The 27501-nt window shown below is 40.2% G+C and overlaps 1 protein-coding gene across 7 annotated transcripts; it reads left to right on the top strand.

Annotated features, from left to right (window-relative positions):
• Nucleotides 1-126: 126 nt before the first annotated feature.
• On the top strand, nt 127-27501 carry mical1 (microtubule associated monooxygenase, calponin and LIM domain containing 1). 7 transcript variants are annotated; one of them, XM_086159332.1, is made up of 25 exons: nt 127-298; nt 1907-1967; nt 6476-6782; nt 8060-8267; nt 8734-8841; nt 9656-9751; nt 9866-10021; nt 10296-10396; nt 10955-11212; nt 11294-11409; nt 11839-11965; nt 12322-12400; nt 12932-13085; nt 13527-13735; nt 17391-17509; nt 17733-17795; nt 18804-19047; nt 19673-19743; nt 22010-22769; nt 23176-23294; nt 23394-23507; nt 24103-24196; nt 25349-25442; nt 25570-25643; nt 26404-27501. In XM_086159332.1, the coding sequence occupies exons 3-25, from the start codon at nt 6525-6527 to the stop codon at nt 26595-26597; spliced, it is 3816 nt and encodes a 1271-aa protein (XP_086015458.1). In that variant the 5' UTR covers nt 127-298; nt 1907-1967; nt 6476-6524; the 3' UTR covers nt 26598-27501. The 7 variants fall into 7 exon arrangements, with proteins under 7 accessions (XP_086015458.1, XP_086015457.1, XP_086015456.1 ...); XM_086159331.1 differs by having other exon boundaries at nt 6483-6782; XM_086159330.1 differs by having other exon boundaries at nt 127-288; nt 1907-2008.

The raw sequence follows: 27501 nt of genomic DNA on the forward strand, positions 1-27501 counted from the left end.
ATGTTATGTTATGTTATGTTATGTTATGTTATGTTATGTTATGAAGGATGGCGCCCCCCGGTGATCACGTGACCGCCGCTTACTTTTACCAGAAACTCCCGGAAGAGGCTTCACTCCGCTCGCGCAGCACAGAGCGTGCGCGCAGGTGATATCGCGCGCGCTCCCCACTTTGATCTGTAATCAACGACAGAAGGAGGGGCGGCCAACCGACTCCGGTATGCGGCTCGACGCGATGCCTGCCTTTTAAACAAAAAGAAAAGAAAAAGAGAGAAAAAGAAGACGGCTAAGGTTGGTTTAGGTGTGTGTGTCGCGTGTTTCTGTTAAGGAGACGCTCCGTGTCCGTTTGTTAAAAAGCCCTATTTTGTGTGTTTTTCCATCAACTAGCCCTCGCTCTTTGCTAGCTACTTCTCAGGGTCCAGGTCCGGCTCTGGGTCCGGCTCTGGGTCAGGCTGCCGTTTAACTCTCCCGGTCCGACACGCGAATCGGGGGGGGGGGTTGGCGTTTGGAGACTGCGCCTCGATGTTAAACGTGCGCGGCGTGTCACCTAGTCAGGGGCTTCGCGTTTCTCTTTTTTTTTTTTTCTGAAACCCAATTTTAATGTGCCGCGGGCTAAACTCTGAGGTCTGGCGTCGGAGCCACGCCTTCGCAGACGGTTATTGGCTTCCTATCTTTGTGAACCGGAGGGCAACGATTTTTAACCCTGAAGTTGAGGAAATGACTGCCCTCAATCTCTCTTTCTCTCTCTCTCGCCATCTCCCCTCCACCTTCTTGGTTTCTCTCTGTCGGTCTCTCTCTTCCTCAACCATTTTCTGTGTCTCTCATTCTGTCCCACGCTCCCTACTTGTATACTCATCTGCCGTTCATGGTTATTCAAAACGAACTTTATTGACACGCCAACCACGTTGACAAAGCCAACACACGCAGGCCTACAGTGTCAACACAAGCGGGGTTCTAGTGAAAGTAAATGGGAAAAGATTAGTTGTGCAGCCAACAATGGGGGAAAAACACAAATAAAAACGTGGAGGTTGGAATAGAAAAAAAAATATTGTTGGGGGGACAAGTGGAAGATGTGTCCTGGAGAGAAATGTATGGTAATATAAGTATTGCATGGATGGGGGTTGAAGGGTGGTGCAAAAAGAAAAAGAAGCACATATTTCTGTGATGCCCGTGACCAGCATGTACGCTGTGCGATATACAAGTAAATGCTCATTAGTTTGTGGAATATACCGTCTTAAGGCAGATGGGACGGAGGACCTGCAGTAGTGTTCCTTCTTGCTGTGTGGATGCAGCTAAAGGAGCTGCTTAAAGCTCCCGTAGTGTCATACAGAGTGAGAGAGATTGTCCATGATGGATGTCAGCTTGGCTAACATCCTCCTCTCACCCATCATTGCACAGTGCTATAAAAATAATATTACGATTCAAGGTTTTTTATTGTCGTATGTTGTAAAAATATGGAAATACAGACAGTGCAATGAAATTCTTACTTTGTGCAATCCCTCGAGACAATAACACTAGACAGTACGAGAAAGCGCAGGCCTTTGGGATACAGCTTACACTCATATTAAAAAAAAAAAAAAAAAACATACTGCAGCTTTTTAAAAGCTTTTTGAAAGGGCATCTTGTTTTTCTCTCAGGTTTTCCAATTCATATTCCATCAAAAACACTTAATTGCAACAGGATATTTTACTAAGCCAAAGTAATCAAGTTAAGAAAAGAACTTGTGACATTCATGTTAGCAAATACAAAATACAAATATTAAAAATGAGCTATAAATACGGAGTTTGAATATTGTTTTGGAAACATTGCAACATTTTTTCAAATTGTTTTCTCCTAAGGATGTATTTAAAGACATTGCAAACTAAATCACTCACTCAATCTGTCTCTGTCTTTCTCTATCCTCCCTCAGCTCTGTGCTCTGTCCAATATCCTGATACAGCGCCTTACAGTAGGACGCATATGTCGAGAAGGTGGGTCAATCCTATTCAGCAGATACTCTGAGGAGAATCAGGTTAATTCATCTTTACTGTTGGCTTGGCACTTAAAGCTCCAATTTATTTATATATTTTTCTTTATCTCTTTTTTTTCTCTCGCTATACATACACTGCTCAAAAAAATGAAGGGAACACTAAAATAACACATCCTAGATCTGAATGAATGAAATATTCTTATTAAATACTTTGCTCTTTACATAGTTGAATGTGCTGGCAACAACATCACACAAAAATTATTAACAAAAATCAAACTTACTAACCCATGGGGTTCTGGATTTGGAGTCACACTCAAAATTAAAGTGGAATAACTTTGATGCAATGTCCTTAAAACAAGTCAAAATGAATCAGTTTTCCTTCCCAAGTAGACAGTTTGATTTCACAGGAGTGTGATTGACTTGGAGTAAGATTTTGTTGTTTAAGTGTTCCCTTTATTTTTTTGGGCAGTATATATCACTCAACATCCTCCGGGATCAATATATAAGTATTTCTGATTCTGAAATATGTATGTAAAGGCAAGAGGTGAGTAAGCAATTACCTGAAAATCAGATAGAAAGTATGAAATTAATACATTTGAAAGTATATCAAACCAGCATGAGTCAACCATGAAATTGCATTAAAATTGCAATAAAATGCGTTTTAAATTGACAGTAAGTCACCTTTAAAGAAATCAGGCTGAAGGAAGAATAATTAAGATGAGGTTTCAAAAATATTATCAAAAACATATTATGCATATCTGAATTATATCATTGATGCAGTATGACATTAATTTAAACACTTATAAATCCAAAAAAAAAATGCAAAAGGCATCTGAAATCAGTAGGAAAGTAGTAATCAGTTGAGGTAAAATTACCTCAGACCATATGATCCACATTTTCCTCGAAGTAGTTAACTGCAGTCAGATGATGGTGAGTCGCACAACAACATGACCACCTCTAGACTATATTTGGCAGTGTCACTCGCTGAGAAAAAGGATGTGCTTTAATGTTTTCATAGCCTGCCGCTTCAGCCGCCGTCTTTGGAGGCGGAGGGTATAAATACGGCATCGAGCAGCAGCGTCAGATGAAAGGGTCCAGGCAATTATTTTTAGATTGGACAGGCTTCACGTCTTGAGATGAAGCTGGAGCCCTTTACTTCCTTGTAACAATCTGATGATTATTGTCAGGTCAAAGGTCAGTTCACTTGACTGCATCGACAGTCTGATGTGGCTTTTAGATGCGGCGTGGCTCAGGGGTTAGAGCGGACGTCATTGGAACCGAATATTCTTGGTTTGATTCCTGTGCTCCTCCTAGCCTGTCGAAGTATTGTTGAGCAAGACACTGAACTCCTAACTGCTCCCCTGGTGCTGTTGAGTGGCAGGGTTCATCCATGATTGATTAAATGCATTAGTCAAATTTAACTGATGTTGCACTGTATGTATTGCAAAGTTAAAGTGAACAGTATTCTACTACTGTTTCCTTTTCTGTTGTTTTTTTCCATTACAAAATTGTCCATAATTGACAAAAGGACTGGAAAAATTTGAACCAAAAAGGTCTAGAAATTATTGAATTGATACAGGAAAAATGTCATACACAAAGAGCAACAATCGATCACAATCAAATCAGGGAGAAATACTAAAATATCTGGAAGAATTTAGCTAAATAATCAACAAAATATGTCCTCGGAGTCACCAGAGATGTATCTACTTACTGTCATCAAATAACCCCAAACCAGCAAAAAATGTTGAGAATTAAAGAAAATATTTACTTGAAATGATAGAAACCTCTGAAAAAAATTGGCTAAAACCTGCCCTCATATTTTCATCAAATCACCAAAAGATTATGATAATTCATTAACTAAATAAGTTTAGTGGTTGATGAAACGTCATCTTTAAATGTTTGAAGGCAAACAAACCTATCTGCTATCTTCTGGCCTTAAGAGTCATTCTATGGTGAAACAATAAATCCTGCTCGATTACTGCTTACAAAATGCGTGCAGGGTGTTTTGTCCTCGAGGCAGTTACCACGTGACGGCACTTGCGCACAGGGGTTGTGCAGCTGTCTTAGTAATTACAGTTTGTGAGGTTTTTTTATGTCTCAGATAGAGGCAGGGCACCAAGCTGACAAGAAATGATGCAAACACTGCTTACAGGAAGACATGAACACACACACACACACACACACACACACACACACTTTACTGTAGGGCTGCGTTCATGTTTGTATGTTTGTTAGTGTGCATATGTCTGTCTGCTGGATATTGACTTAAAAGACTAGTGTCTTAAAAAAACACTCAGAGTAAATATAACTTATAAATGAACATGAATTTCCTGTCAGTCCGGGACAGTGTATAAACACGTTTTATACACTCTGTAATTAATAGCAGTTGCATTGTGTGGAAAACTACAACTAAAATCCATACACAAGTTCATTCTCTGCATTCAGTTAAATGTTCCTAGATGATGGTCCACTTGGCCAAAATGGAGACCTCAGAATCATTATGCAAGTTATAGCAAATCATCCTCAAAAATCAACGTTTAGAAGTGTCTAAATATGATCTTAAAGTAATGGGAAATTACCTGAAAATGTCCAAGAATTATTAAAAAAAATAATCAAGAAATTTCATAAAAAATTAACAAAACACAAACATAAAAAAACAACCTTTATCGTATTGCACTTTTTGCAAGATCCCCCAAAATATCAAGAAATTTAACAAAAAACAGGCAACAATTAAAATATTTATCATAGTACTTTTAAAATATCATCATAAGATTAGCCAGAAATTACCCAACAGTTATCAAGAATATTTGTTTAGTAATACTCCAAGATATCCAAAAAATGAGGAAGAAATGAACACATCACAATGACAATCGTTCAAATCACAAAGTGGACAAAAATCTTTCCAGAAATCTGTCAGCAGTCAAAGAAGGGGGAGGAAAGCCTGGCTGCCTCACAAACTTAACAGGTGTTAGGGTAAAAAAAAAAAAGCTAGAATAAAACAACACAGTCATTAGTGTGTTGTATCTGCCATGGGTTTTTTCCTCCACATCTAGCTTGTTAGTCACTTGTTAGTAGTGTTGATACTGAAAAAGTTGATCTGAAATCATCAGCAGCCACAGGTTCTACACTCTTCTTAGCATTATCTTGAATATGGAACTTCCTGTTTTTAAAGTTAGCAATAACTTGTATGTGTTACTGTTGCAGGTTTCCCTCAAGCTTTTGACACCTACTGAAACTGTTTGCACAAGCGAGCGTACACACATACGCACGTACGCACGCACACACACACAAACACACACACACACACACACTGTTCTTCACTCACCCACCCATGCCCACATTATAACGCAGCCTGTATAAAATGACTTGAGATATTTGCACTCATAAAAAGCAACCCAATGAGGAAGCTGGTAATGACTCAGCCAGCTAGGTGATAAACGTCTGACATGTCAGGACCATAATTAGGAATGTGGGGGAAGGGTTAACATACGTACACAACCCGCAACCCAAAGAACAACACAGTTACTATGGGTCTGGAACATTTGATCATCACAAATCACCACCTACAAAGACTGATTTCTGGATGTTGTACTGTCGCACTTATTTTCCGCTGCATTCTTGGAAATTGTGATTGCATTTCTTAATGCCTAGATGGTGTGAATTTTCTCTTCTCTAAGCGATTTTTATGTTGTGTTTAAACTGAATTTCAGGCAAATTCTGTGAAATGTATTTTTTATTTCTTTATTTCTTTTTTGTTTCTTTAAGATAAATTTCAAGGAATTTTCTTGCTGGTTTTGGGGCAATATTTTTTTTTCTCTATTTTTCATTAATTTTCTTCCACACATGGAGGTGTCTTTTAGTTAAATGCTGTTTTTTTTTGACTGAAATTCAGGGGATTCTTTGCTTGTTTTTAGACATATTTTAGTCATTTTCGGTCTGATTTTGAGGTAATTCTGAGCATTTGTCACTGATTTCTTGTCAATTCTACCCGATATTCAAGTGATAGTAATAGTGTAGATGTAGCAGCCAGCATATACACTGCTCAAAAAAATAAAGGGAACACTTAAAAAACACATCCTAGATCTAAATGAATGAAATATTCTTATGAAATACTTTGCTCTTTACACAGTTGAATGTGCTGAAAACAAAATCACACAAAAATGATCAATGGAAATCAAATGTATTAACCCATGGAGGTCTGATTAGGAATCACACTCAAAATTAAAGTGTAAAAACAAACTCCAGGCTGATCCAACTTTGATGTAATGTCCTTAAAACAAGTCAAAATGAATCTGTGTTGCTTCCTGAGTGGACACTATGATTTCACAGAAGTGTGATTGACTTTGAGTTACATTGTGTTGTTCAAGTGTTCCCTTTATTTTTTTGAGCAGTATATAATACATCCCTGAAAAATAATTCACAGTACTATCACAGTCGGACAGCATTTGTTATGTTTATGTTTAATTGCTCTTTTTGTCCATTAATAGCCAAACATCTCCTGTTTCACAGCTGACAGTCAGACCCAGTGACTGCCAGCCGAGGCCACTTCACCCCAACCATGGCGAACCAGGATGCCGTTAATCCCTCGCACACCTTGTTCGACAAGTTCGTCCAGGCCCAGACCTGCAAGGACGTGCAGGAGAGCTTCTCAGCGCTCTCCAAGCAGCTGGACATCGACTCTGCCAACTTCAGGAGCTTCTATGATAAACTGAAAGAGCAGCTCAACTACTGGAAGGCCAAGGCTCTGTGGACTAAACTGGACAAACGAGCCTCGCACCCAGATTACCAACAGAGGAAAGCCTGCAGCAAGAACAAGGTATTCCCTTGCCATAGTCATTTTTTTCATTTTAGTATATTGCAATTGTTTACATTAGAATGTTTTATTTTTATTGGGTGGCCTATGTCATTGTTATGTGATCGAGAAGGATGCTATTCTACTGTTTCTCATTTTTAATTCAGATCTATCATGGGCTTTTTACCTGTCTTTAGGTGATATCTCATAATTTCTAAGGTAATAGCTTCCTGAATTTTTTTTTTTTCTAATCAGACTCAGAATTTTTTTTATTGATCCCGGAGGAAATTAAATGAATGTAAAAATGTAACCTATTGCCAAAATTCCCCTCAGAGCTTCATCAATGTTCACGTTATACTCTTTTTAATATTGATATTATAAACAATATGTCCTAATTTTGGTGATCTGTGTGATCAGTGGAGGATAACAAATTATTGTAATGAAATTCACCCCCAACTTTTATGTATATGTGTATATTTAGAATCCATTCAAAATGGTACTTGATATTTTTCTCCAAAACTCAGGTGTGGGTTTTTTCCCCTTATTTTTTTGCCAGTTTTCTTTTCACTAATAATTGGGCTTGGACTATGATGTGAAAGGAAGCAGGAAGAGGAAAATCTCAAAAGGTGGAGATATAGACATAGGCTTGAATAGGACCCTAGTGGACTGTTGAGAATGCAGGAAGGAGAGAAACAGAAGGTGGAGCATTCAAGTACTGAGAATCAACAGTCCAGAACAATGGAGATTGTGGAAAAGACTTGAAGAAATGTGTGCAAGCAGCTCGGAACGGGTGGGGAAAAGTGTCAAGTGATAAAGTATAAGCCAGAATCAAAGTAAAGCTGTGCAAATTGGTGGTGAGACAAGTTATGTAGTCTCTTTTGGAGTGACCAGGATGGATAGGACAAAGATTGACTCCATCAGGGGGATAAAACAGGTTACGTTTTTGTAAAAATTCAGTGAGGTAAGACTGAGATGGTTTGGACATGTACAGGGGTAGGATTGTGAAGATCTGGGTTAAAGGATGCCAAGGTTGCAACTGCCTTGGAGGAATGCCTAGATGAAGACCAAAGAGGAGATCTATCATTGGTGAAAGAAAACATAAAATTAGTGGGTGTGAGAGAAGGGGACGCAGAGGAGAAGGCTAGTTGACGGTTGATGATTCACTGTGGCGACCACTGAAAGGAACAGCTGGAAGGAAGTAGAAGTAGAAGCAGAAACGACTTAGTCCTTTTTTTTTTCTTTTTCTTTTTTTTTTTTTTTTTTTTAATTTGGGAGTAACTAGTGCTGTGTCTGACCATCAGTGTCTGGTTCTGGGTGCGGGGCCCTGCGGCCTCAGGACGGCCATCGAACTGTCCTTGCTGGGAGCCCAGGTTCTGGTTCTGGAGAAAAGAGAGTCTTTCTCTCGGAACAACGTACTCCATCTCTGGCCCTTTACCATCTGTGACCTACGGAGCCTTGGGGCCAAGAAGTTCTATGGGAAGTTCTGCACCGGTGCCTTGGATCATATCAGTGAGTTTATACAATTGCTTGAATGTATCACTGATAAAATGCAGTAAAATTCATGAAATTTGTAATGAAAGAATATTACATTAAAAGAGAATCACATTGAAAATAAAATGAAATTATGCAATTATTATATGCGTTATTTGTTAAATCTATAATTTTAATGTGATTTAACAGACATTTTAACATTTACCAATACATTTATAAATATAATATTTACATATATATGTGTGTGTGTGTGTGTGTATATATGTACACATACACATATATATATGTGTGTGTATATATATATGTGTATATATATACGTGTATATAAATATTTTTATGTATATATATGTATACACACACACACACATATATATATATATATATATATATATATATATATATATACGTAAAGGACACTTCAGGGAATTTATTCTTCTCACTTACAACGTCTAATCTCAACTGAAAGGCTAGTGTGTGTTTGCAGGTATCCGTCAGTTGCAGCTGATTCTCTTAAAGGTGGCGCTGCTCCTTGGGGTGGAAGTTCACACTGGAGTCGAGTTCCAGGGTCTGATTGAGCCGTCAGGAGAAAAAGGTTCTGTGCCCTGCCTTTTTCCTCAAATCCAAAACCAGGGAAAAGCCAAAAGTGCTGGAAAATGATTTAGACATGTAATTCAAGAGTCAGGATTCAAAGTGTTTATTGTCACATGTACTGTGTAGAAACATGTTTCCCTGTACAGTGAAATTCCAACTTTGCTGTCTGCAGTGCATTTGGCTTATTGGGTATTTATAAATAGAAACAAATTAAAAGGTGTTAAATATTCCTGAAATGGGAAATAAATCACTGAAGAATGACTTTGAATGTTACCATAAGCTTATAAAAGCTGTCTTTGAAGGTTACAAATTGTGAATTGGCAAGCTATGAAGTTGAAAATCTGCAGGAACTGCGAGAATTACAGAAAAAATAGTGAGCGGTAAAGTAAAATCTGGAGGAATTGGCAGAAATGTTAAAGGTTGCTAAGAAATTGCCTCAGATTCATCAAAAAATTACTTCAAGTAGAAATTTGGTTTAAACCTTCTTATTTTTATCCTCCAACTTAACTTATTCTATGGATATATTTTAGACACATTTATAGTCCAATGACCCTAAAATGAACAATGATGTAAACCTTTTCACTAGAATTTCCCGATGAATAAGGACAAAATGACTAAAACAGGAAATAGCAGAAAACAATAAGCATTTACCCCCTAAAAAAATAATGAAGAAATCTCAATAAATTACTTTAAAAAAAAAAAGAAATGGAGTTTCAACATGAATTCTCTTTAGTAAAGACCAGCAGCCTGTAAACTCAGGTGTTACGTCACGACCCAAATGTCAGTAGCATTAAAAATACTTTGTGTCACATCAGGCTGGACAGCGAAGCTTGTTCCAGGGACCCATCCTGCCTGCGCCTTCCAGTTTGATGTCTTCATCTCGGCTGCAGGAGGAAGGTTTATCCCTGACGGTGAGAGCAGAGAATCCGCTTTAACATGCAAAGTCACAAACTTCCTGCAGCGACAGCTCCTTTTTACCGTCTGAATAGTTCGTTCCCGCCTCACTGACTTTGTCAAACTCTCAGGGTTCAAGCACAAGGAGCTGCGGGGGAAGCTGGCCATTGGCATTACAGCCAACTTTGTCAACAGAAATACTGCGGCTGAGGCCCAGGTGGCCGAGATCAGCGGCGTTGCTCGCATCTACAACCAGAAGTTCTTCCAGGAGCTGCTGACCCAGACCGGTATGATCCCGGTGTTAATTCTTGTTTTTGGTATCCCAAGCATCCTGGGAAAAGCCTGGAAACCTGTCCAGTAACTTTCCTGTCATAGGAAACTCGATGGGTTGAAAGAGTTAAGTTATCTTCGGTTCAAAGGCCTAAATGGCAGCAGCAGCAATTTTACAGTCACACCTCAGCATCCTTCATCTGTTGCTCAGATTAGTTGTGTGCATCTTGGATTTGGATTCTGATTTCTTTGGATTCTGATTTGTTGTTGTTGCTTGTATCTCCCGTCCAGGCATCGATCTGGAGAACATTGTTTACTACAAGGACGACACCCACTACTTTGTCATGACGGCCAAGAAGAAGAGCCTGCTGAAGAAGGGGGTCATCAAACAGGTGAGGAGTAGGTCTGTCAGCTGGGGGAAGACCGGGCTTCTGTCTGTCTGTAGCCTTTGTAGTTGGTTTCCTCGGAAAAAGGGAGAGATAAAATTTTGAATCTTGCTTGTTAATGGCAGCTCGCAGAATGTTTTGAATTGATGATTTTTTTATTTATTTTTTTTTCTCACAGCTTTAATGAAAGCTTTTTTCTGGTAATAATATATTCTAATTTGGTGTCATTCCTTGACTGCCAATTTGTAATCATGGTAAAATCTTAATGTTGATGATTCCCAAAATTGATTTCTTCATCATTCCCCTTATTGTTTTTCATTATTTCTTGTTTTTGTTTTTTTTGCGTTTTGCTGAATTTATGCATGTGTCGGTAGTTTCTTGCTCATTTTAAGCTTTCAGTTACTGTCATCAATTCCCCCCGATACTTCAATATTTCTTGATGCTTTCTCAAGTGTTTTGTAGTTTCTTGAACATTTTAGAATAAATTACAGAGTAAGGGTAGCTAATTTGGTCATGATTTTAATGTCAACTATTGGTAATTGGAAAATGTAATCAATTTTTTAGGACCACAGCAACGCAGACGATCTGCTGGCTCCCGCTAATGTGGATAATGAGGCCCTGTGCAGCTACGCTCATGACGCAGCCAACTTCTCAACTGGGGGCCAACTGCCAGACCTACAGTTTGTGGAAAACCACGCCCACAAGCCTGATGTCGCAATGTTTGACTTCACCTGCATGCACCGCGCCGAGAACGCCTCACTTGTGCGGGAGCGCCGCGGCAAAAAACTGCTGATGGGGCTGGTCGGAGACTGCCTAGTGGAGGTCAGACCCCCTGATTAGCTTCATAGGTCAAACACGGTCACATGATTTGTAACATTATTGTTGCTTCCTCTGCGGTAACAGCCCTTCTGGCCACTGGGCACTGGAATTGCCCGAGGGTTCATGGCGGCGTTTGATACTGCGTGGATGGTGAGGAGTTGGGGTCTGGGAGTCCCACATCTGAAGGTTCTAGCTGAGCGGTAAGACTTCTTCACTCATCGAGCTTCAGGAAAACATGTCAAAAAATGAGATAGGCTATTTTTTTTTTCTCTGAAAAGAAAATCAGTTTTATTATTTCAGTAATTTCTTTTCATTTAAAATGTGAGTAGTCAAGAAACTAAACTGTCCGAGAAGGAGCGCAAAAATATAAAAATAGTATTTTTGTTTATTTTTTAACAATAGGAAATGTGACATTATTTAGGGGAGTGTTATGAGAAATGTCCCTAAAATCTGTATGAAAAGCTGAAAAAACCTAAAAGAAAAATCAGTATGAAGTAGAATTAAAATATTTCTTGTCATATTGGTGTCTTGTCAGGAAAAACAATTCTTAGGGTGAATTCCGAAGGTTTTTTTTTTCCTTTTTCCACACGGTTCTAATAGCAGTCTCATTTTTTTGTGCGTTTGTCCAGAGAGAGTGTCTACCAGCTGCTATCACAGACAACACCAGAGAACACCAGCAAGAGCTATGCCGCTTACAGCATCAATCCACAGACACGCTATATCAGGGTCAACATGTCCTCCATCCAGACAAGCCAGGTCAGAAGCCCTTTATGTACCTTACATCCAGGTAAATAATGCCTGATTAATCCTCCTTGACCTCAGTCCCAGGTCCTACTTGGAATCTCCAATGTGACAGAATTCAGAATTGGTGATCCCTCCCTAACACACACACATACACATCCATCATATCCACAATATGACGTCAGAAAATATATTTTTGCCGCTCTTTGAATTCCAGTAAAAACCCAATTATTTGAGTTATGTTTTTTTTGGCAGCTGGACTCTGCTGAAAATAACAGAACAAAAAGGAGAGAACAAATATGACCTTCTGTTGTTTCACATATAAACACAATCTTAAATCTTTAATCTGTCTAATCTCTCACGTGGTTCAGGTGCAGCACCTCTATGATGTAGATAAACTCAACTCCTCCAGCAAGAAAGTGAAGAGCAGGTGGTCTTTCTTGCGTCAAGGTCAGTCGTGTGTGTGTGTGTGTGTGTGTGTGTGTGTGTGTGTGTGTGTGTGTGTGTGTGTGTGTGTGTGTGTGTGTGTGTGTGTGTGTGTGTGTGTGTGTGTGTGTGTGTGTGTGTGTGTGTGTGTGTGTGTGTGTGTGTGTGTGTGTGTGTGTGTGTGTGTGTGTGTGTGTGTGTGTGTGTCTTTAGGTTCCAACCTAGTACGTTCAGCCCCTGTAATTCTATCACCAAGGACATGCTCCATCTTCTTAACAAAAAGCTATTTTTTTTTTTCTTTTTTTAAGGAAACATTAGATTAAAGAAGCTGTGAGTGCTTGCACGCACACATACACACTCAAAGGACCTCTTCTTAATCAAATGATTGTATGAATTTTAGCGAAGTTCGGTGAGGCAATGTGAATAATTCTTCATTGTTAACCTCACAAACACAAGTTTTTCAGGAATAGTTAGCATGTGTGAAGTGGAAGAAGTTTGATTTTCTGTGTGTCTGCCTGCCTGTCTTCCTGCATGTATTTGTATGTGTGTTTATAGACTCAGGCTCGGTCAGTGGTTCTGACAAGCTGCTAAAGTGGTGCCAGAACCACACAGCAGGCTACGACAACGTTCACGTCCAGGACTTCACCCACTCATGGCAGTCAGGCTTGGCACTGTGTGCACTCATCCATCACTTCAGACCCCAGGCCATGTGGGTATTTCCTCAGAGTTCCATAGTGTGGAGCCGTATGAGCCCTAACAAAGTGTGGACGCTGAGATTAATCAATTGACGTTCTTTCAAGTGACATTGAAAGTCTCCCCTTTTGAAATGTTTTAAAAGCACTGAAAAAAAAGTATTGCGATCAAGATCTCCTTTGACGTTTTATTGGTCAAATGTATTTATGCTGAAAATGAACAGGAAATATAAAAATGTGTGGACTAGTTTGTCAGAAGCCTCCGGCACCCTCATCCGGTCTGTGCTGTTAAGTAATCACACCATTTTCTGTAAAGTGTCCTTTTTATTTTGATAAAGATTATTTCTAAATATTTCTTCTGCTTGATGTATGTCAGTTGAATCTCAGAAGCTGGCATCCAGTGCGCCGCCACAGTGAAATGACCTTTGAATATCTAGTTGCATCTCCCTCCGTTTCAGAGACATGAGCTCCCTTGATGCCTCTGATCCCGTGCACAACTATCAGCTGGCCTTCGGTATCCTGGAAGAGGAGTTGGGCATCCACCCTGTCATGTCTGCCAGGGACCTGGCCAGTAGTGGACAGATCGACAAGCTGTCCATGGTTCTTTACCTTACCCAGGTCATGGACGCCTTCTCCGGGCTACCCCACGGCAAAGGCTCCGGCTCAGGTGGGTGTTACCCGGAAGGGTCACGGGAAAAATCCGACATACTGAGGTCAAATGTCAAAAAGACAAATCTGCAAGAAAGGGAGCAGAGAGGTGTTGTCAATTTTTTTTTTTCTTTTTTTTTTTTGGAGGTGGGGTGAGTAAAATCCTGCATTAATAGCAGAATGTCATTTTATCGTCTTCTAGATGGATTCTGTTGAAATTTCTGGTATTATTGTGTATTTATGGATGTTTCTTTTCAATTTTTTTCTGTTTTTATTTCTGTCTCGCGGTATAGTTGGCTCTGTCTTTCTTTCATTCTTTTTTCATTTCTAGCTTTAATGTGGTTACAGTTGTTTATTAGTTTATGGCTGATTATGTTCAGTTTATTACGGATTTATTAGGGTTTTCTTGCCTACTGTAGGAGAATTTCTTGCTGATTTTTAGGTAATGTTGCACAAAGTTTTCTTAATGTCTTGCTGGTCATTCTCACTCATTGCCTGGTAATAATCCGTTTTTTTTGGGGGGGGGGGGGGTTGGAATGTTAGCATAAGTTTCAGTTCATAGGCATCTTCAGCATAAGTCTGACAGAATTTCCTGGAATACCTTAAATAATTTGGATATATCTGATAAATATTCAATTTTTTTAACAAAATAATTTTTTTTACACCTGAAATTTGTTACATATTGACCCCTAATTTTTTGCTTATATTAAGGTTACTCTTTGCATATTTTTTCACAACTTTTTTTAACTGACTTTTTAAATTGATTTAGAGTCCGCTATATTCAAGGTAATTTCACATGACTTGACTGAAGGTAGGAACAGTGGTAACATAACAAGAAAAGGGCAGAGCTGGGAAAGAATCAATCAAAACTCAATAACTGACCAATAAATGTGTCACTAAAAAATGCAATTAAATGAATATACAGGCAGAGATAATATATTCTGTGGCAGCTGACAGCTCAGATATCAGAAGACCTCCCACCTGGAGTGTCATTGAAAACATCGAGGAAAACTGGAGAAATTCATGTCTACAGCTTTGTAATTTATCCAGATCCCCTTTCGAAATAATGCAATTACCAATCAAGTGTTTGCCTGTGTTCCATTTACCAACATCCCAGAAGCAATTTATTTATAATCTAATAGAATTCAGGAGCTGCTGGACGCATGAAGCTTACGTAACCCGGTTGCTTAGACACCAGCCAGCAGCAGAATGACCTTCATGAAAACATCTACTTATTTCTGGCCAATTTTTCGGGGAAAAAAAAAACATTTCTAATTTCAAGAGGTATCTTCTTTTTAATTTTTTTATTTATTTTTATTTTTTGTCTAATTTCTTGCTTTCTTATGGTAATCGCTCGCTTAGTTATTTTTTCTGTACATGTCTTCCGGTGTTTTTTGATTTGTTGGTAGATTCTTGCAGATATTTTGCAAAAAATTTACAGTGTGGATTTTTAGCTTTTTTTTGCCATTTTTAATAGAAATTTATAGAGATTTTTACCGGCAATTTACGACTGATTTACTAGCTATTTGATGCTGATCTTTGACTGTCCACCAATTTCATTTGTATTTCTCAACACGGTTTCCCAATTTCAAGCTATTTTGTCAGTCATTCAGTATCCATTACAACCCTTGTTTTTTCCCCCATGATTTCTGGCAGTTTCACTGAAAAGTCTTGGCTGAATTGTGCAGAAATATATTGGTATTTTAGGGGAAATGTTCATTTTCAGTTTTACTGGGAATCTCTTGCTAATTTGTCACTCATTTGTCATTATGAAAGTGACTTAAATGTCATTTTCATAAAATATCCTTGGAGCCACTGGCTACAAGACTCTTACATAAGAAGTGTTGCTTAGGCACCAGTCAGCACAAGCATCACCTTAAAAGGCTCATTAATCTTCCCAGATGACATGTGTGCCCATCTGTGTTTGGGTGTGTTTGGGTGCGTGTGTATGCGTCCGCCCATCTGTGTGTGTGAGTGTGTGTGTGCGTGCGCCCGTCTGTGTGTGTGCGTGCGCGTGTATGTGCGTGTGTGTGTATGTGGCTGATAAGCCATCAGAAGGGGATTGTGTCTCTTTAAGAGCCTGTTTTCCCACAATGCATTGAGGCAAAGTGACTGAATCCACTGCACTGAAGCAGCACACAGCCACTGAGCAGCTCCTTAGGCGTCCCTGGCTCGTCCGACCGGACCAGGATCCTCTGCTTGTACCCCCCTCCCCCCAGAAGGTATTTTCATCGGCCTCCTCGGCTGTTGGGGGGCCGGACGGGTATTCCGGATTCAGGTGTGTGTGCGTGCGTGCGTGTGAGTGCGTGCGTGTGAGTGTGTGCGTGTGTGTTTGTGTGTGTGTGTGTGTGTGTGTCACTGACTGACTGACTGACCGTCTGTGTCTCTCTAGTGTGAAGCGGCACCGTCAAAAAGGCTGAAGTGGGTGTGATTGTGTAGAATTACACTTACCGCCCTAAAATCTGCTGCCTGAGTGGGTGATGGTGACTGACATGCAGGTGGAAGCTGTCACTCACTGCTTACCTGGATGATGGGAGACTTTGTCAAGGACCAGTTTACCTCAAAATAACCCTGTTATATGTGCATGGATTTTATACAGTATATTCTTATGAATTTTTCTCGTGATTTGGGAGTCGTGTATTCAGAGTCTTGCGTTTTCATTCTTGCATGAATATATCTCTCAGTAGATTTGAAAAAAATTAGGGAATGTAGAGAATTTTATTGTATTTAATGAATATGAATAACACTTTTTGGGGGGGGGTTTAAAAATTTCGAGCTGTCCTTGGATTTGTCAGGTCACTTTACTGGCCCCAATTATCAAGGCTGAGTAACTCCAGGTAGTCACTTTTAACTGGTGCTTGGCACTGTTCTATCCTCTCAAGCAGAAACACATTCTGACTGTCAGTGAGAAGATATCTGATCCGAATCAGCCAATAATAATATATTTTATCATTATTATCGGCCACTTTATTGACATGTTTCACACCCCGGAAAAACAGTTGGTTTATCTGAAAGATGGAAGACAATTTTTGCCAACAGGAAGTATGAGTAAGGGTCTGACTTTAACCAAGTGTCTCACTCAAGAGACACATTTGCACAATTTAACAGTAAGGCTGCTCTTGAATGCAACTTCAACATGGCTTCCCATTCACATTCAGCCCCCCGATAGCTGTCTGGTTTATAGATCTGATCAACTTGATGCCCTCTGGGTTTACATATGTTATACTTCAAAGAAAAAGTCAGTGATGAAATTAATTTATCAGTCAATCTGCAGGAAAAATTCCAAAAGATGTAAACATGTAGCTAGACATACTAAAAATTCTCATAGAAAGACTTAGATAATTTATCATGTGTTTTTGCCATTTTATTATTTATTAATTTATTTTCAGTCATGTTTGCCTGGAAGCTGGGGGGGGGCTCTAGCACCTTTAACTAGTCATGGCATTAATCATTTAAATTTACTTGAGCAAGCAAAAATTCTATCTAAATATTAACAAGGAAGTATCTTAAATTGAAATTTTTTTTAAACTCACCTTTAAAGAAAAAACATGAAAAAAGCTTAAAATTTACAAGAAAGGTTTTTTCTTTTGTTTCGTTTTTTTTCAGTGTGTTCAAGAACAGGAAAAAAACTTAAACTTCCTCCTTTTTTTTGTCTTCTCCCCTGTTGCTCTCAGGGCCTGCAGGTCCTGCAGGCCTCCTGCCCTCCTCCTCCAAACCCCTGACCCTCTCCAGGACCCAGTCAGCTATCTTCTTCCTCAGCAAGCTTAAGCACAACTCCCTGCAGAGGCGCAAGGTACCATCACTCAACTGTTGGCACAGAAAACATTGCCAACAACCCAATCAAATGCCGGCAGGACTCTGTGTCTGAGCTCCCGTGACACGCGTGGTTTGTCCTGTTAAGTGGCATCATGTTGGACATTATTTCCAGGAAGTTTGTCCCCAGACAGTCAGATGAAAAAGGTCACCTGGCCCCCGCGACTGTTCGATCATATAACTTGTCATTCATTTCTCTACAGGAGAAACTGGCATCTGTGAAACACGGCAGTGGAAGAGAGACAGCGATGGGGGATGAGGACAGTGTAAGTGTTTTTGGACAAAATCATTTCTGACCTGCAATGGCCACTTCCTAATTTTTTGTTACAGTCATTCTCATCTCTCTGGGACCAAAGGATTATCATGGATAAACTGTCTGGTGTTTGTCCAGCAGTGGTGTCTAGTAAAAATCCAAAGGCATGTTTCTCTGTGCCGGAGGAACCTCTAGGATCCCAACAGAGATGAAGCTGTTTGTTTATGCTGTCCTTCTTCCAGGGGGGTTCTTTGTACGCCCTACAGAATGCTCTGAGTTTGACATTATCCTGCTGTGTTCTCATATATCCTGATGCCAAAGCAACAAAGTAGCTGTGGCTGGTAACATGATAGAGAAACTTTACTTACTTTATTTAATACCATAATTACTAAAACTAAAATGGCTTCAAAAACCTGCAAGATTTCAACCTATAGATTAGTCGAAATATTTTCTTCATGTAGCCAAGAAATTAATCAAAATCAGCAAGAAATCAACTGAAAGGGACAGAATTCCTTCAAACCAATCAAAAATCAGCAAAGTTCCTTAGATCAGGTGAGAATATGCCTGGAAAAAAAAATCCTCAAATTACTTAAAGGGCTTAAAGTTACAAATGATTTCCTCTGAATCATCTGACAGCGATCAATAAATTATCTCTTAAAAATTCACCTAAAATTACCTTTAAAATAGTTCAGACATTCCCTGAAAACCTGCTCAAATTTCATGGGAAAACAACCAAAGCATTAAAGAAAAATCAGTACAAAAAATTAGCTAAAACAAATAGTGAGCAAAAGAAGGCAGTACAGATAATTTTTCAAGAAGTTCTCTAATAGGTGTTTTATACAAATAAGGTTAAGTGACTTCTCACAGTCGTGTGGAAATGTCTTTTATTGCCGCTCCTATGAAGCTGGTGACTGCTCATCCCTGTCAAACTCATAAATCCAAATGTCATTGGAAAATAAAATCCCACTTAGGTCTTAAAAACACTTACTAATTCTTGAGGGTTTTGTTGTCGTCCCTGCAGGCGGCAGTGGCCCCTGCCTCCCCTGCCTCCCCTGCCCCCTCAGCAGTCACAACCCCTCGGTCCCCTGAGCCCGAAAAGACTGCGACGTTGACTAACAGCGAGGAATGTTACTTCTGCCACCTGAGAGTTTATGCCCTGGAGAGAATCAGCGCAGAGGGCAAGTTCTTCCACCGCAGCTGCTTCACCTGCCATCAGTGCGGCATCACACTCCGCCTTGGGGGCTACACCTTCGACCAAGCATCAGGTAACTGCTCTCTTACTAGATAAACAGTTACAGAAAACACATGGATAATGTGTAATTTAGTCTTATTCAAAATCTGCTGTTTTCTTGTAATGTGTGTTAATGAAAAGAAATTAAACTAAGATTAGAAAGGAATTAACCACAAATTACTGAATGTGTTGTTCAAAATGACACAAATTGACTAAAACTAAAAATTAGCAAGAGGTTAACATGTTCTCACAGTTAGGCAAAATTTAGCAAAAAATGGTTTGTGAGATTTCAGAGGGAACATATCCGTGCTACTAGTAGGAGGAGGGGGAAGAGGGGAAATATTAGTATCTCTTGAAGCTTGATGATTGCTGATCATATAAAATGATCCGTGGAGAGTCAACTGTGGTAACTGCTCATTCGCAATCCTTTTGCAAGCATCTTTACCATCAGATGTGAGATGCTGGGGTCTCCTTCAGGGGGGGACACCTCCATTAAAACTCTCTTTTGGGCAGAGAGGACTATGGGCAGTGCGTTTGGCCATTTCCACTCGGACCCCTTTCAAAAGTAGTTTCTCATCCGCAGTGACTGATGAATAATGTAGGAGACATGGTGTCGCCATGCTCGTTTCTGACCCTTCTCATCTGTGACGTTCCCTCAGGGAAGTTTTACTGCGAGCTGCATAGCGAGGAGCTGTTAGTGGAAAACACCACCGGAATGTCCTCCTGTAAGGTGAGTTACTGAACTCAGCAGATGAGACATTTTCTCTGTGTTCCAAAACCTGAAGATGTGTTGAGGAAAAGGTTTGTTTTTTTTCTTTTACCGTCCCGCTCCTCCATACACAGTATCTCCAGAGCACCTTGAGGAGTTTCTTTTATTTTTGTGTTTATGTGGTCTAAAGAGTGGATTGATTTGGTTTTGGTGGTTTTAATTAAAAATATGACCCCACATCCATCCCCTTCTCTTGCCCTGTCTGGAGGGCATTTCTTTGGACCAAACTCATGTGGCCGCTTGAATTTCTGGATAGACCGATAGAAATGGTCCAACAAAAGGACAAAAGGTGTTGAGCCATTCATTCTATTGTATATATTTTCTATATTTTAGAAATTCTTTGGAAGGATTGTCACTGTATCTGGCACAAATGTCCATTTGAATCGGAAAGAATGAAATTATGAAATTTTGAAGGTCAAGGTCAATGCGGCCTCTGGACCATACCATTCTACTTCCACTGCCTTAGTCAGAAACATTGTGGTTTTTGTTTTTTTTTCGTGTTTTTTTTTAAAATCATCCTACCATCCCTAATTCAGAGCATCCTATACCTTAGCCTCAAAGATGGGGATGTGTCAGGGTAGCTATGACTTCAGTCCACCGTAAATTAGAGCTTCAGGCCCTAATTTTTACATTTCAAATGAATTTCTTGAACAAGCTAAAATGAAACTACTGAAAATTCAACTACACTTTGACAGCAGCCTCTGCCAAAATTCTGGAGTGGGTAAATCCAGACAGGCCAGGAATAAAGTACTTTGTGTCAAACAGCTGCAATGTTGACTTTCTGGTTAGTCTTTGTTGAGGAACATTCCGACCTGCAATGTCTGGTTATGTGTCATCATTAATTGCCAGAACTGACTTTCACATCTGTTAACCAATGAGATGCACGCTCATTGAGCTGACTAGCATAGGAGCATGTTGTTCTGTCAAGGAAGAGTGGGGTTATTTAAATTTAGTTTTTAATGCTATTAAGGGAAGGGCATTTTTTTGGAAAAAAAAAGTACTGTACAATAATTTTTTCTCCTTAAAACCGAATTTCATTCTTTTGAAATTGTTTCATAATTCATAACTTGAGCCCGAAACCTGTCTGAACGAGGTGTTTTTCAGTCGCTCCTAGTTGCTACAGGAAGTGCTTTGTAATGCAACCATTCACGGAAATTCTGACAGCAGAAAGCTCAAACTCAAACGTAGTAAGATTGTCGGTTTCCATCACTCTTTCAAGCAGCTGTTTGATGTTACACTGCAAACACAGGAGGTCGGTTTACCTCGCCCAGAAATTCTCCTGGTTCTTCGGCTATTCATCCATCAGCTCTCCAGATCCGCCAGCCCCCAAAATTCCCTCCTGAAATACTCAGGCACTCATCTCCCGTATCATTTCCCAGATGCATATGCAGACGGAGTGGGCTGCTGAGGGCTGGCTGCACTCATAGCTTGATCACTTAAGAGGAAGCGGGTTTTATATACGACCCAATAATGAAACCATCGCCAACCCCTTCTCAAACCCAGGTGTCTTTATTTTCAGGAGACCCAGTGGTTTGAAGTGGGTTCAGAGAAAGAGCCAGAGGAGGGAAGAACAGACTACAGTTCAGTTTTCATCCAATGAAATATTGGAAATTGTTTTTACTTTTTTTTAATTTTTATCTTGCCATTTCTTTAAAAAAACAAATGTTGTTGGAGATGTTATCCCTTTGACCTTCTAAGTAATGTATACTAATATACAAATTTTTGGAAAATGTTAATGAAATTACCTAAAATCGATGATGGCTGTTGTCAGGGTCGAAATTAAATGGTCAGCATCAGATTTCCTGGCCCTGATGTCGTGAGCTACATTCAACCAAATGTTTTTCCGAGCCTCGGCTACTCTGATCAGTTGTTCCATCCCAATTCCTGTGCCTGATTAGTTTCTGCAGTTTTTTACTGATTTTTTTTTTTTTTTTTTCTGATTGACTGTTGTTCCAGCCAGTTGTGTTCACAGCAGTGGTTCATCTGTGGTCATCATTCACATCCACTGGATGTCTCATTATTGCAACAGTACCTTTAATTCTGTGAATAAAAATATAATTGGCAAATTATCAAAACAGATTAAGAAAAAACGAGATTCCTGATAGTTGTCTGTGTGTGGGTGTTGACATTAAATACTGTCTCAAAAATTGTGATGTTAAAAAGGTCATTCTACCCTCATCGTTTCATCACTGAAAATTCTAAATGTCACATTTTGTCATGCTTTCAGGATGAGGACGGAGATGAAGAGAATGGCCTTTCCAGTGACGACTACCTTCCGTCTCCATCTGACGAGGAGTATGAGCACACCCCGGAAAGTGGACCCCCGGGCCCATGTAAACCTGCAGTGGACCAGATAGACTCTGAAGGGGAGCTGCAGACATCCCAAATGTCATCTGATATTCCATCCAAAACAGAGAAACCTTCCCAGAACAAGACAGTGGAAGTTCCTCCTGAAATCCCCTGCCCCGTCCCAAAGCCCCGCAATTCCCGGCAGACCACGCCCAGCCCCCTCTCCTCGCCCCCAATAGCAAAACCTCGCACCGTCCACCTCATTAACCCCTCCACTCCAGAAAAAACACCCGTGCCAGAGAAACCAGGACCAGATTCCCGTCCAAAACAATCCCTCCGGAAGCTCCAGCTGACAGACGAGGAGAAAACCCAACTGGTCAACCTTCAGAGCTTCAGTGCCGACTCGGACTCTGAGACCCCCGGAGGGTCCTCATCCTGCTCCTCTTCCTCAGTGACTGCAGGAGGTCCAAGCCCTCCCAAAGCAGAGGGCCTGGATGGACAGGAGGAGGAGGGGTACTGGAGCGGTAGCACTGCCGGTCACATCCGGGAGAAGAGGAATCGCCGCTGCTTCAGGAGGAAAGAGATGCCGAGCGGGCAGCCCAGGGTCCGGTCTAAGTTTTCCCCCTGGAATCTGTCCTCGCCGAGGATCAGCAGAGACACCCGGCTCAGTGTCCTGGTTAATCAGCCTGGGAGAGTGGGTACGTGGAGGACAACCCCCCCCCCCCAAGGGAATTAAATATTAAGAATACTATAAATACCCCACATGGCAATTGCTCCCCCTCTCTTATCAAATGACACCAATGTGTCGATATTTTTCCATGTTAGTCTTCTGGACACACAATCTCTTATGTTTGGATGTTCAATTTTTTTTTTTTTGACATCAGTGTCATTATTGATACTAATTGGTCTGGTCACTTCCAAATCACCCACAGCCTTGGGAGTTAACGGAAGGTGGGGAAGTAGTCGTGGCCATTAGCTGAGCTTACCTCTATTAAAATGGAAAATTAAGAGTAAATGATAAAATATAAGTGGCACTGGACAATGTTTGCTCCAGCTACAAAAATGTTCCATTAATGATTAACTATTCATGTGTTTCTTTCACAGAAACTACATTTCAACATGTTCACAACACCTCGGAAGAGGGTGTGGAAGGAGATGAAGACGACGATGATGATGAAGATGACATGTTTGAACAGGATGACATATATTTATTTGATGAGAAAGTAAGGAAAAGGGCTTTTGTTTTGAGATTTTTTTTGTGACGATAATGATGATGTCACGATACCAGCCGCAAACTCACAATCGTGGCATGTGTCATTCAGTTCCAGGCAGTGCCTGAGGACCCCGTCGAGGCTGAAAAGCTGGAGATGATGAAGATGAAGACACTGGAGAGGCGGGCAAAGAGGAGTGAATTGCAGCGGTTCCGAAATGCTCAGGTCAGTGTCATGGCATTGGGATAATGTCAGTCAGCTGGTGCTCTGCTATTTGATCAAATATCTACATGCCTAGATGATAATCCTGAAGCTGGTGGAAATTTAAAAGCTCCAGATTGTCTGGATTAGTTTAATCACGCTTAATTAAACTTTTGCTTTTAATACATTTTTAATGAATAATAAATGTGTACTTTTTACAATCAATTTTGTTATCGTTTGCTGATCATTTTCTCATAATTGCTTTTAAAAAATGCAGGGTTTTGTCTGTTTCTTTAGTATTTATAGAAATAATATTTACTAAATTTTTTTCGTAAGTCTTTGATATGTAGGTCCAGACTTGCTGATTTTTAAAGGTGACTAACTCTTGATTGACTTGTGTTGTTTTCCCGTGATTTGAAAACAGTCAAGTGAATATTCTGTGGAAAAATCTGGCATAAGGTGGATCCAGTGTAAATAGAGCTAATATGTGTAGAGGAAAGGCCTGCTGCTAATGAAATGCAGGAAAGCAAAATACAACTAAAATGGTGGTTCTTTTATAGATATTATAAATCCCCAAAAATACCAACTAACTCCGCTTCCGTATTTCTGTGCTTCTTAGTCGATTCAGAGACGACTGGAGGAGATTGAGGTTACCTTCAGGGATCTGGAGCAGAAAGGTGTAGTGTTGGAACAAACCCTGCGTGGAGAGGCAGGTAAGATCCGGAAGTCAACAGTACCATTCCGTTTTATTGTTTGTTTTTATCCATTGCAACCATGTTTTAGAGATAGCCCAACTGGTTCTTGTGAATATTGAAACACCTAGTTTGGTCATTTTAATAGAGTATTTTGTCAAAAAATGTGAATGGTGTAAAAATGCGAGGATGCAAGGCACACACACAGGAACAATCTGGGATTAGGCAAACTGTTATCCGACCTTTATTTTGTCTTATTTTTTTTATTTGATGTGACTGACTTGAATAGATGTGTTTTTTGTAAGGCGTCTTAAAGGGAAACAGTCATCTCAATTTTGGCCTTAAATTGAACCACCAGCCTAGAAAACTTTGTAAAAAAGTTTTTTTGTGGCTTCAGATCTGATCTGCTCCCATCCCCGCTCACATCAACATGAGCCACTGCAGCATCTGAATGAGGCTTTTTTTCCTGCCTTGTTTGCAGATTAAAGCTTTTAATTTTCAGGACTTGAACAGAATTCAATTTTTAGTGTCTCCCCTGATAGGGCTGCTGAATATTTGGCCTCAATTGTGGAGAATATTAAATGGGAGTTTAACTACAAGGACTGCTGGCAACAGCTGGCTCTGTCTTGGTTAAAAATAAAAGGCAGAAACCCCTCCCTCAACTTTAAAACCTTATCTATTAATTCATTTTCAGATTTTGCCAGAAATTTCCCAAGTGTTAGAGAGAAATGTCTTTAAAATGTATGTGACATACGTGTGAATGAATGGGACTTGAGAGGGGAAATAGTGCAAAAAAATGCATTTAAATATTTTATTAAAAATCTGCAAAAATAGCCAGATCTCATAAAAAGAAAAGGCAAAATTAAGATATCCCATTTACAGCTGAGAACCACGGATACGTACTGTGTTGTTTAAGGGATAAAGGACTTGGTTATGATTTATAAATTTGTGTCAAAACAACAAAAAGAAAATCATTTTAATTCTCAATAGTGCAATACTGACTTTTTTCTTACATCCAGATGACTACACAGTCATCTTGATGCTGTTAGGGCTGATCAGTCAGCAGGTCTGAGGATTGCAAGGTTCTTCTTCATCACCCATCATGTCCCCCCTCTTCCTCCTTGCCTTTGTAACTTCGTAAGCAATCGAAAGCCTCTGGTCTTCCTCCTCCAGGCACCAGTGGCTCTCCTGACATGATCGAGCAGTGGATCCAGCTTGTGCATCAGAAGAACGCCCTAGTCTCGGAGGAGTCCGACCTCATGGTGGCGTAAGTGTTCACACAGCCGTTGCCTGCGAGGTCATTTGAAACGGAGTTGTGGCGCCTGTATCGATTCATTGGCCAGGCACCACTTCAAATGCCATGCTTGCCACACTGACGCTGCTGTCTGCCTCAGGTCTCGGCAGCTGGAGTTGGAGGACAAACAGAGCACGCTGGAGATGGAGCTCCGAAAGTACCTAGATCTCAAAGGTGTGTGTCAACGTGCACACTTAAATCACAAACCCAGTGCTTCCTGTTTCTCCTGCCTCTTAATGGGGATCAGCTGAATTATTCTGACTCAGCAGTTCTCCTGTAAAGGAGCATAGCACCTTGCAGGGCGACAAGAAGAGCTTCAGTTGTGCATGTTTGTCAAAATAAGTAGCTCTGTGTCTGAGGTGAGAATGAGATAAAAATCACAAATTAGGATATTAGAATATTAATTGAATTGATTCCAATATCACTTTGAACAAGGAAAGGGTGGATTACTCTTTTTGAAGTATTAGGAAAAATAAAGTCTGTTTAAAATAGAAAAAAACACTATTCAAAAATCATAATTAGTCACAACAATACTGTTACATTTTTTTGTATTTCTTTCGAAGACTCAGGATACTATTTCATTCCTATTTGGTTGCTGCAAAAATCGATATTCATTGCTGCAACAGCTTGGTGTTTGGTTGGCACTTTTGCCCCAAAGCAAGAAGGTCCGAGGTTCCGATCCAGTGGCTATCTTGTTTAGGTTCTCCATGTTCTTTCCAGGTTCCCAAAACAGTCATTTGGTTAACTGAAGACTCTTCAGTTATCCATAAGTATGATTGACAGAGTGAATAGTTGGATGTCTATATGTTGACTTTTGATTGAAAAGTGACCTGTCCAGGCTAGAATCAGATAGAATATTTCTTCAATCATCCCACGGTGGGAATATTTCAACCCTATCTTTCATCCCAGTTGCCTTTGTTTTTTCTCCTTCTAGACAAGACGGCGGAGCAGCAGGCAGAAGAGGAGCGCATCCTGCAGCAGATGATTGAGGTGGTGGACATGAGGGACTCCCTGGTCTCCTTCCTGGATGAGAAGAGGCTGAAGGAGATCAGTGAGGAGCAGGAGGCCTTTTCCATCATGGAGGCCAAACGTCACTCCAAGCTGGGAGCTCAGGTTCACTGGGCGTGAGCGGGTCGAATTTCTTTTCCTCAGATTTTTTGTTGGTTTTCCCGTCATGCACTTGCAATCACATTAAAAAAAAACAAACAGCCAAAGATGTTGAAGCGGAAAGCAATGAATCATATAAAGCCCCTCGGTGGCAGGATGAGAAGCTTGGAGGGGAAACCAAAAAGGGTCCGGAAGAAAATCCACGGCCTGCAGGGAGACAGTTGTGAGGAGATCACAGGCTGACAGTCGACCATGACAGCGGCACCGTGGCCACAGAGGCTCCAGCAGACGATGATACAGTCCACGGCTCCACAGGACCTGGCATCGTATGACTCGAGCAAAAAGCGGCATAGAATCCCAGCTGTTTTTTGTTTTTTTTTTTTTCTATGGAGCATCTGAAAGTAAAATAATTTATGCGGAAAGGGTTTTTTTTAAATAGCTTGTTCATTTTTTATCCTGTCATCATGAGGATTAAATATTCCATGATTCTCTTTTTATATAGAATAAAAATGTTGAAAATAACGATGGAGGAAAATTTTGACAGGCAGAAAGGATAATAAAAGTCCTTTTTTAAGATCATTTTGTGTCTTCACGGGGCTCCTGAGTTCAAGGTTTGCTGGCGATTTCCTGCACGTCGGAGAGTTAATCTCAGGGTTGGCTATTCCAGGATCAGATCCCAGGCTGCCAGTGTTTGACATGAACACATGGGATTATGGATTATGGGCAATGGATTGCTCAGTCTATTTATAAATGCCATTTGAAGACGTCCCTCCTGTTTTTGTTTTTCGGCACGGAGTTTGAGGAGAAGCCTTCTATATGTATATATCTATATACATATACTTATGAGATTCACTGCTCTGCTGCCCTCTTGCGCTCTCGGGGCACTGCACTTCACTGCATATCCAATAAAGATCGTGCACTTTGA

Source organism: Fistularia commersonii, chromosome 14, assembly GCF_037954325.1.
Source record: "Fistularia commersonii isolate RoL2024-O1a breed Wild chromosome 14, RoL_Fcom_v1.0, whole genome shotgun sequence".
Classification (NCBI taxonomy): Eukaryota; Metazoa; Chordata; class Actinopteri; order Syngnathiformes; family Fistulariidae; genus Fistularia; species Fistularia commersonii.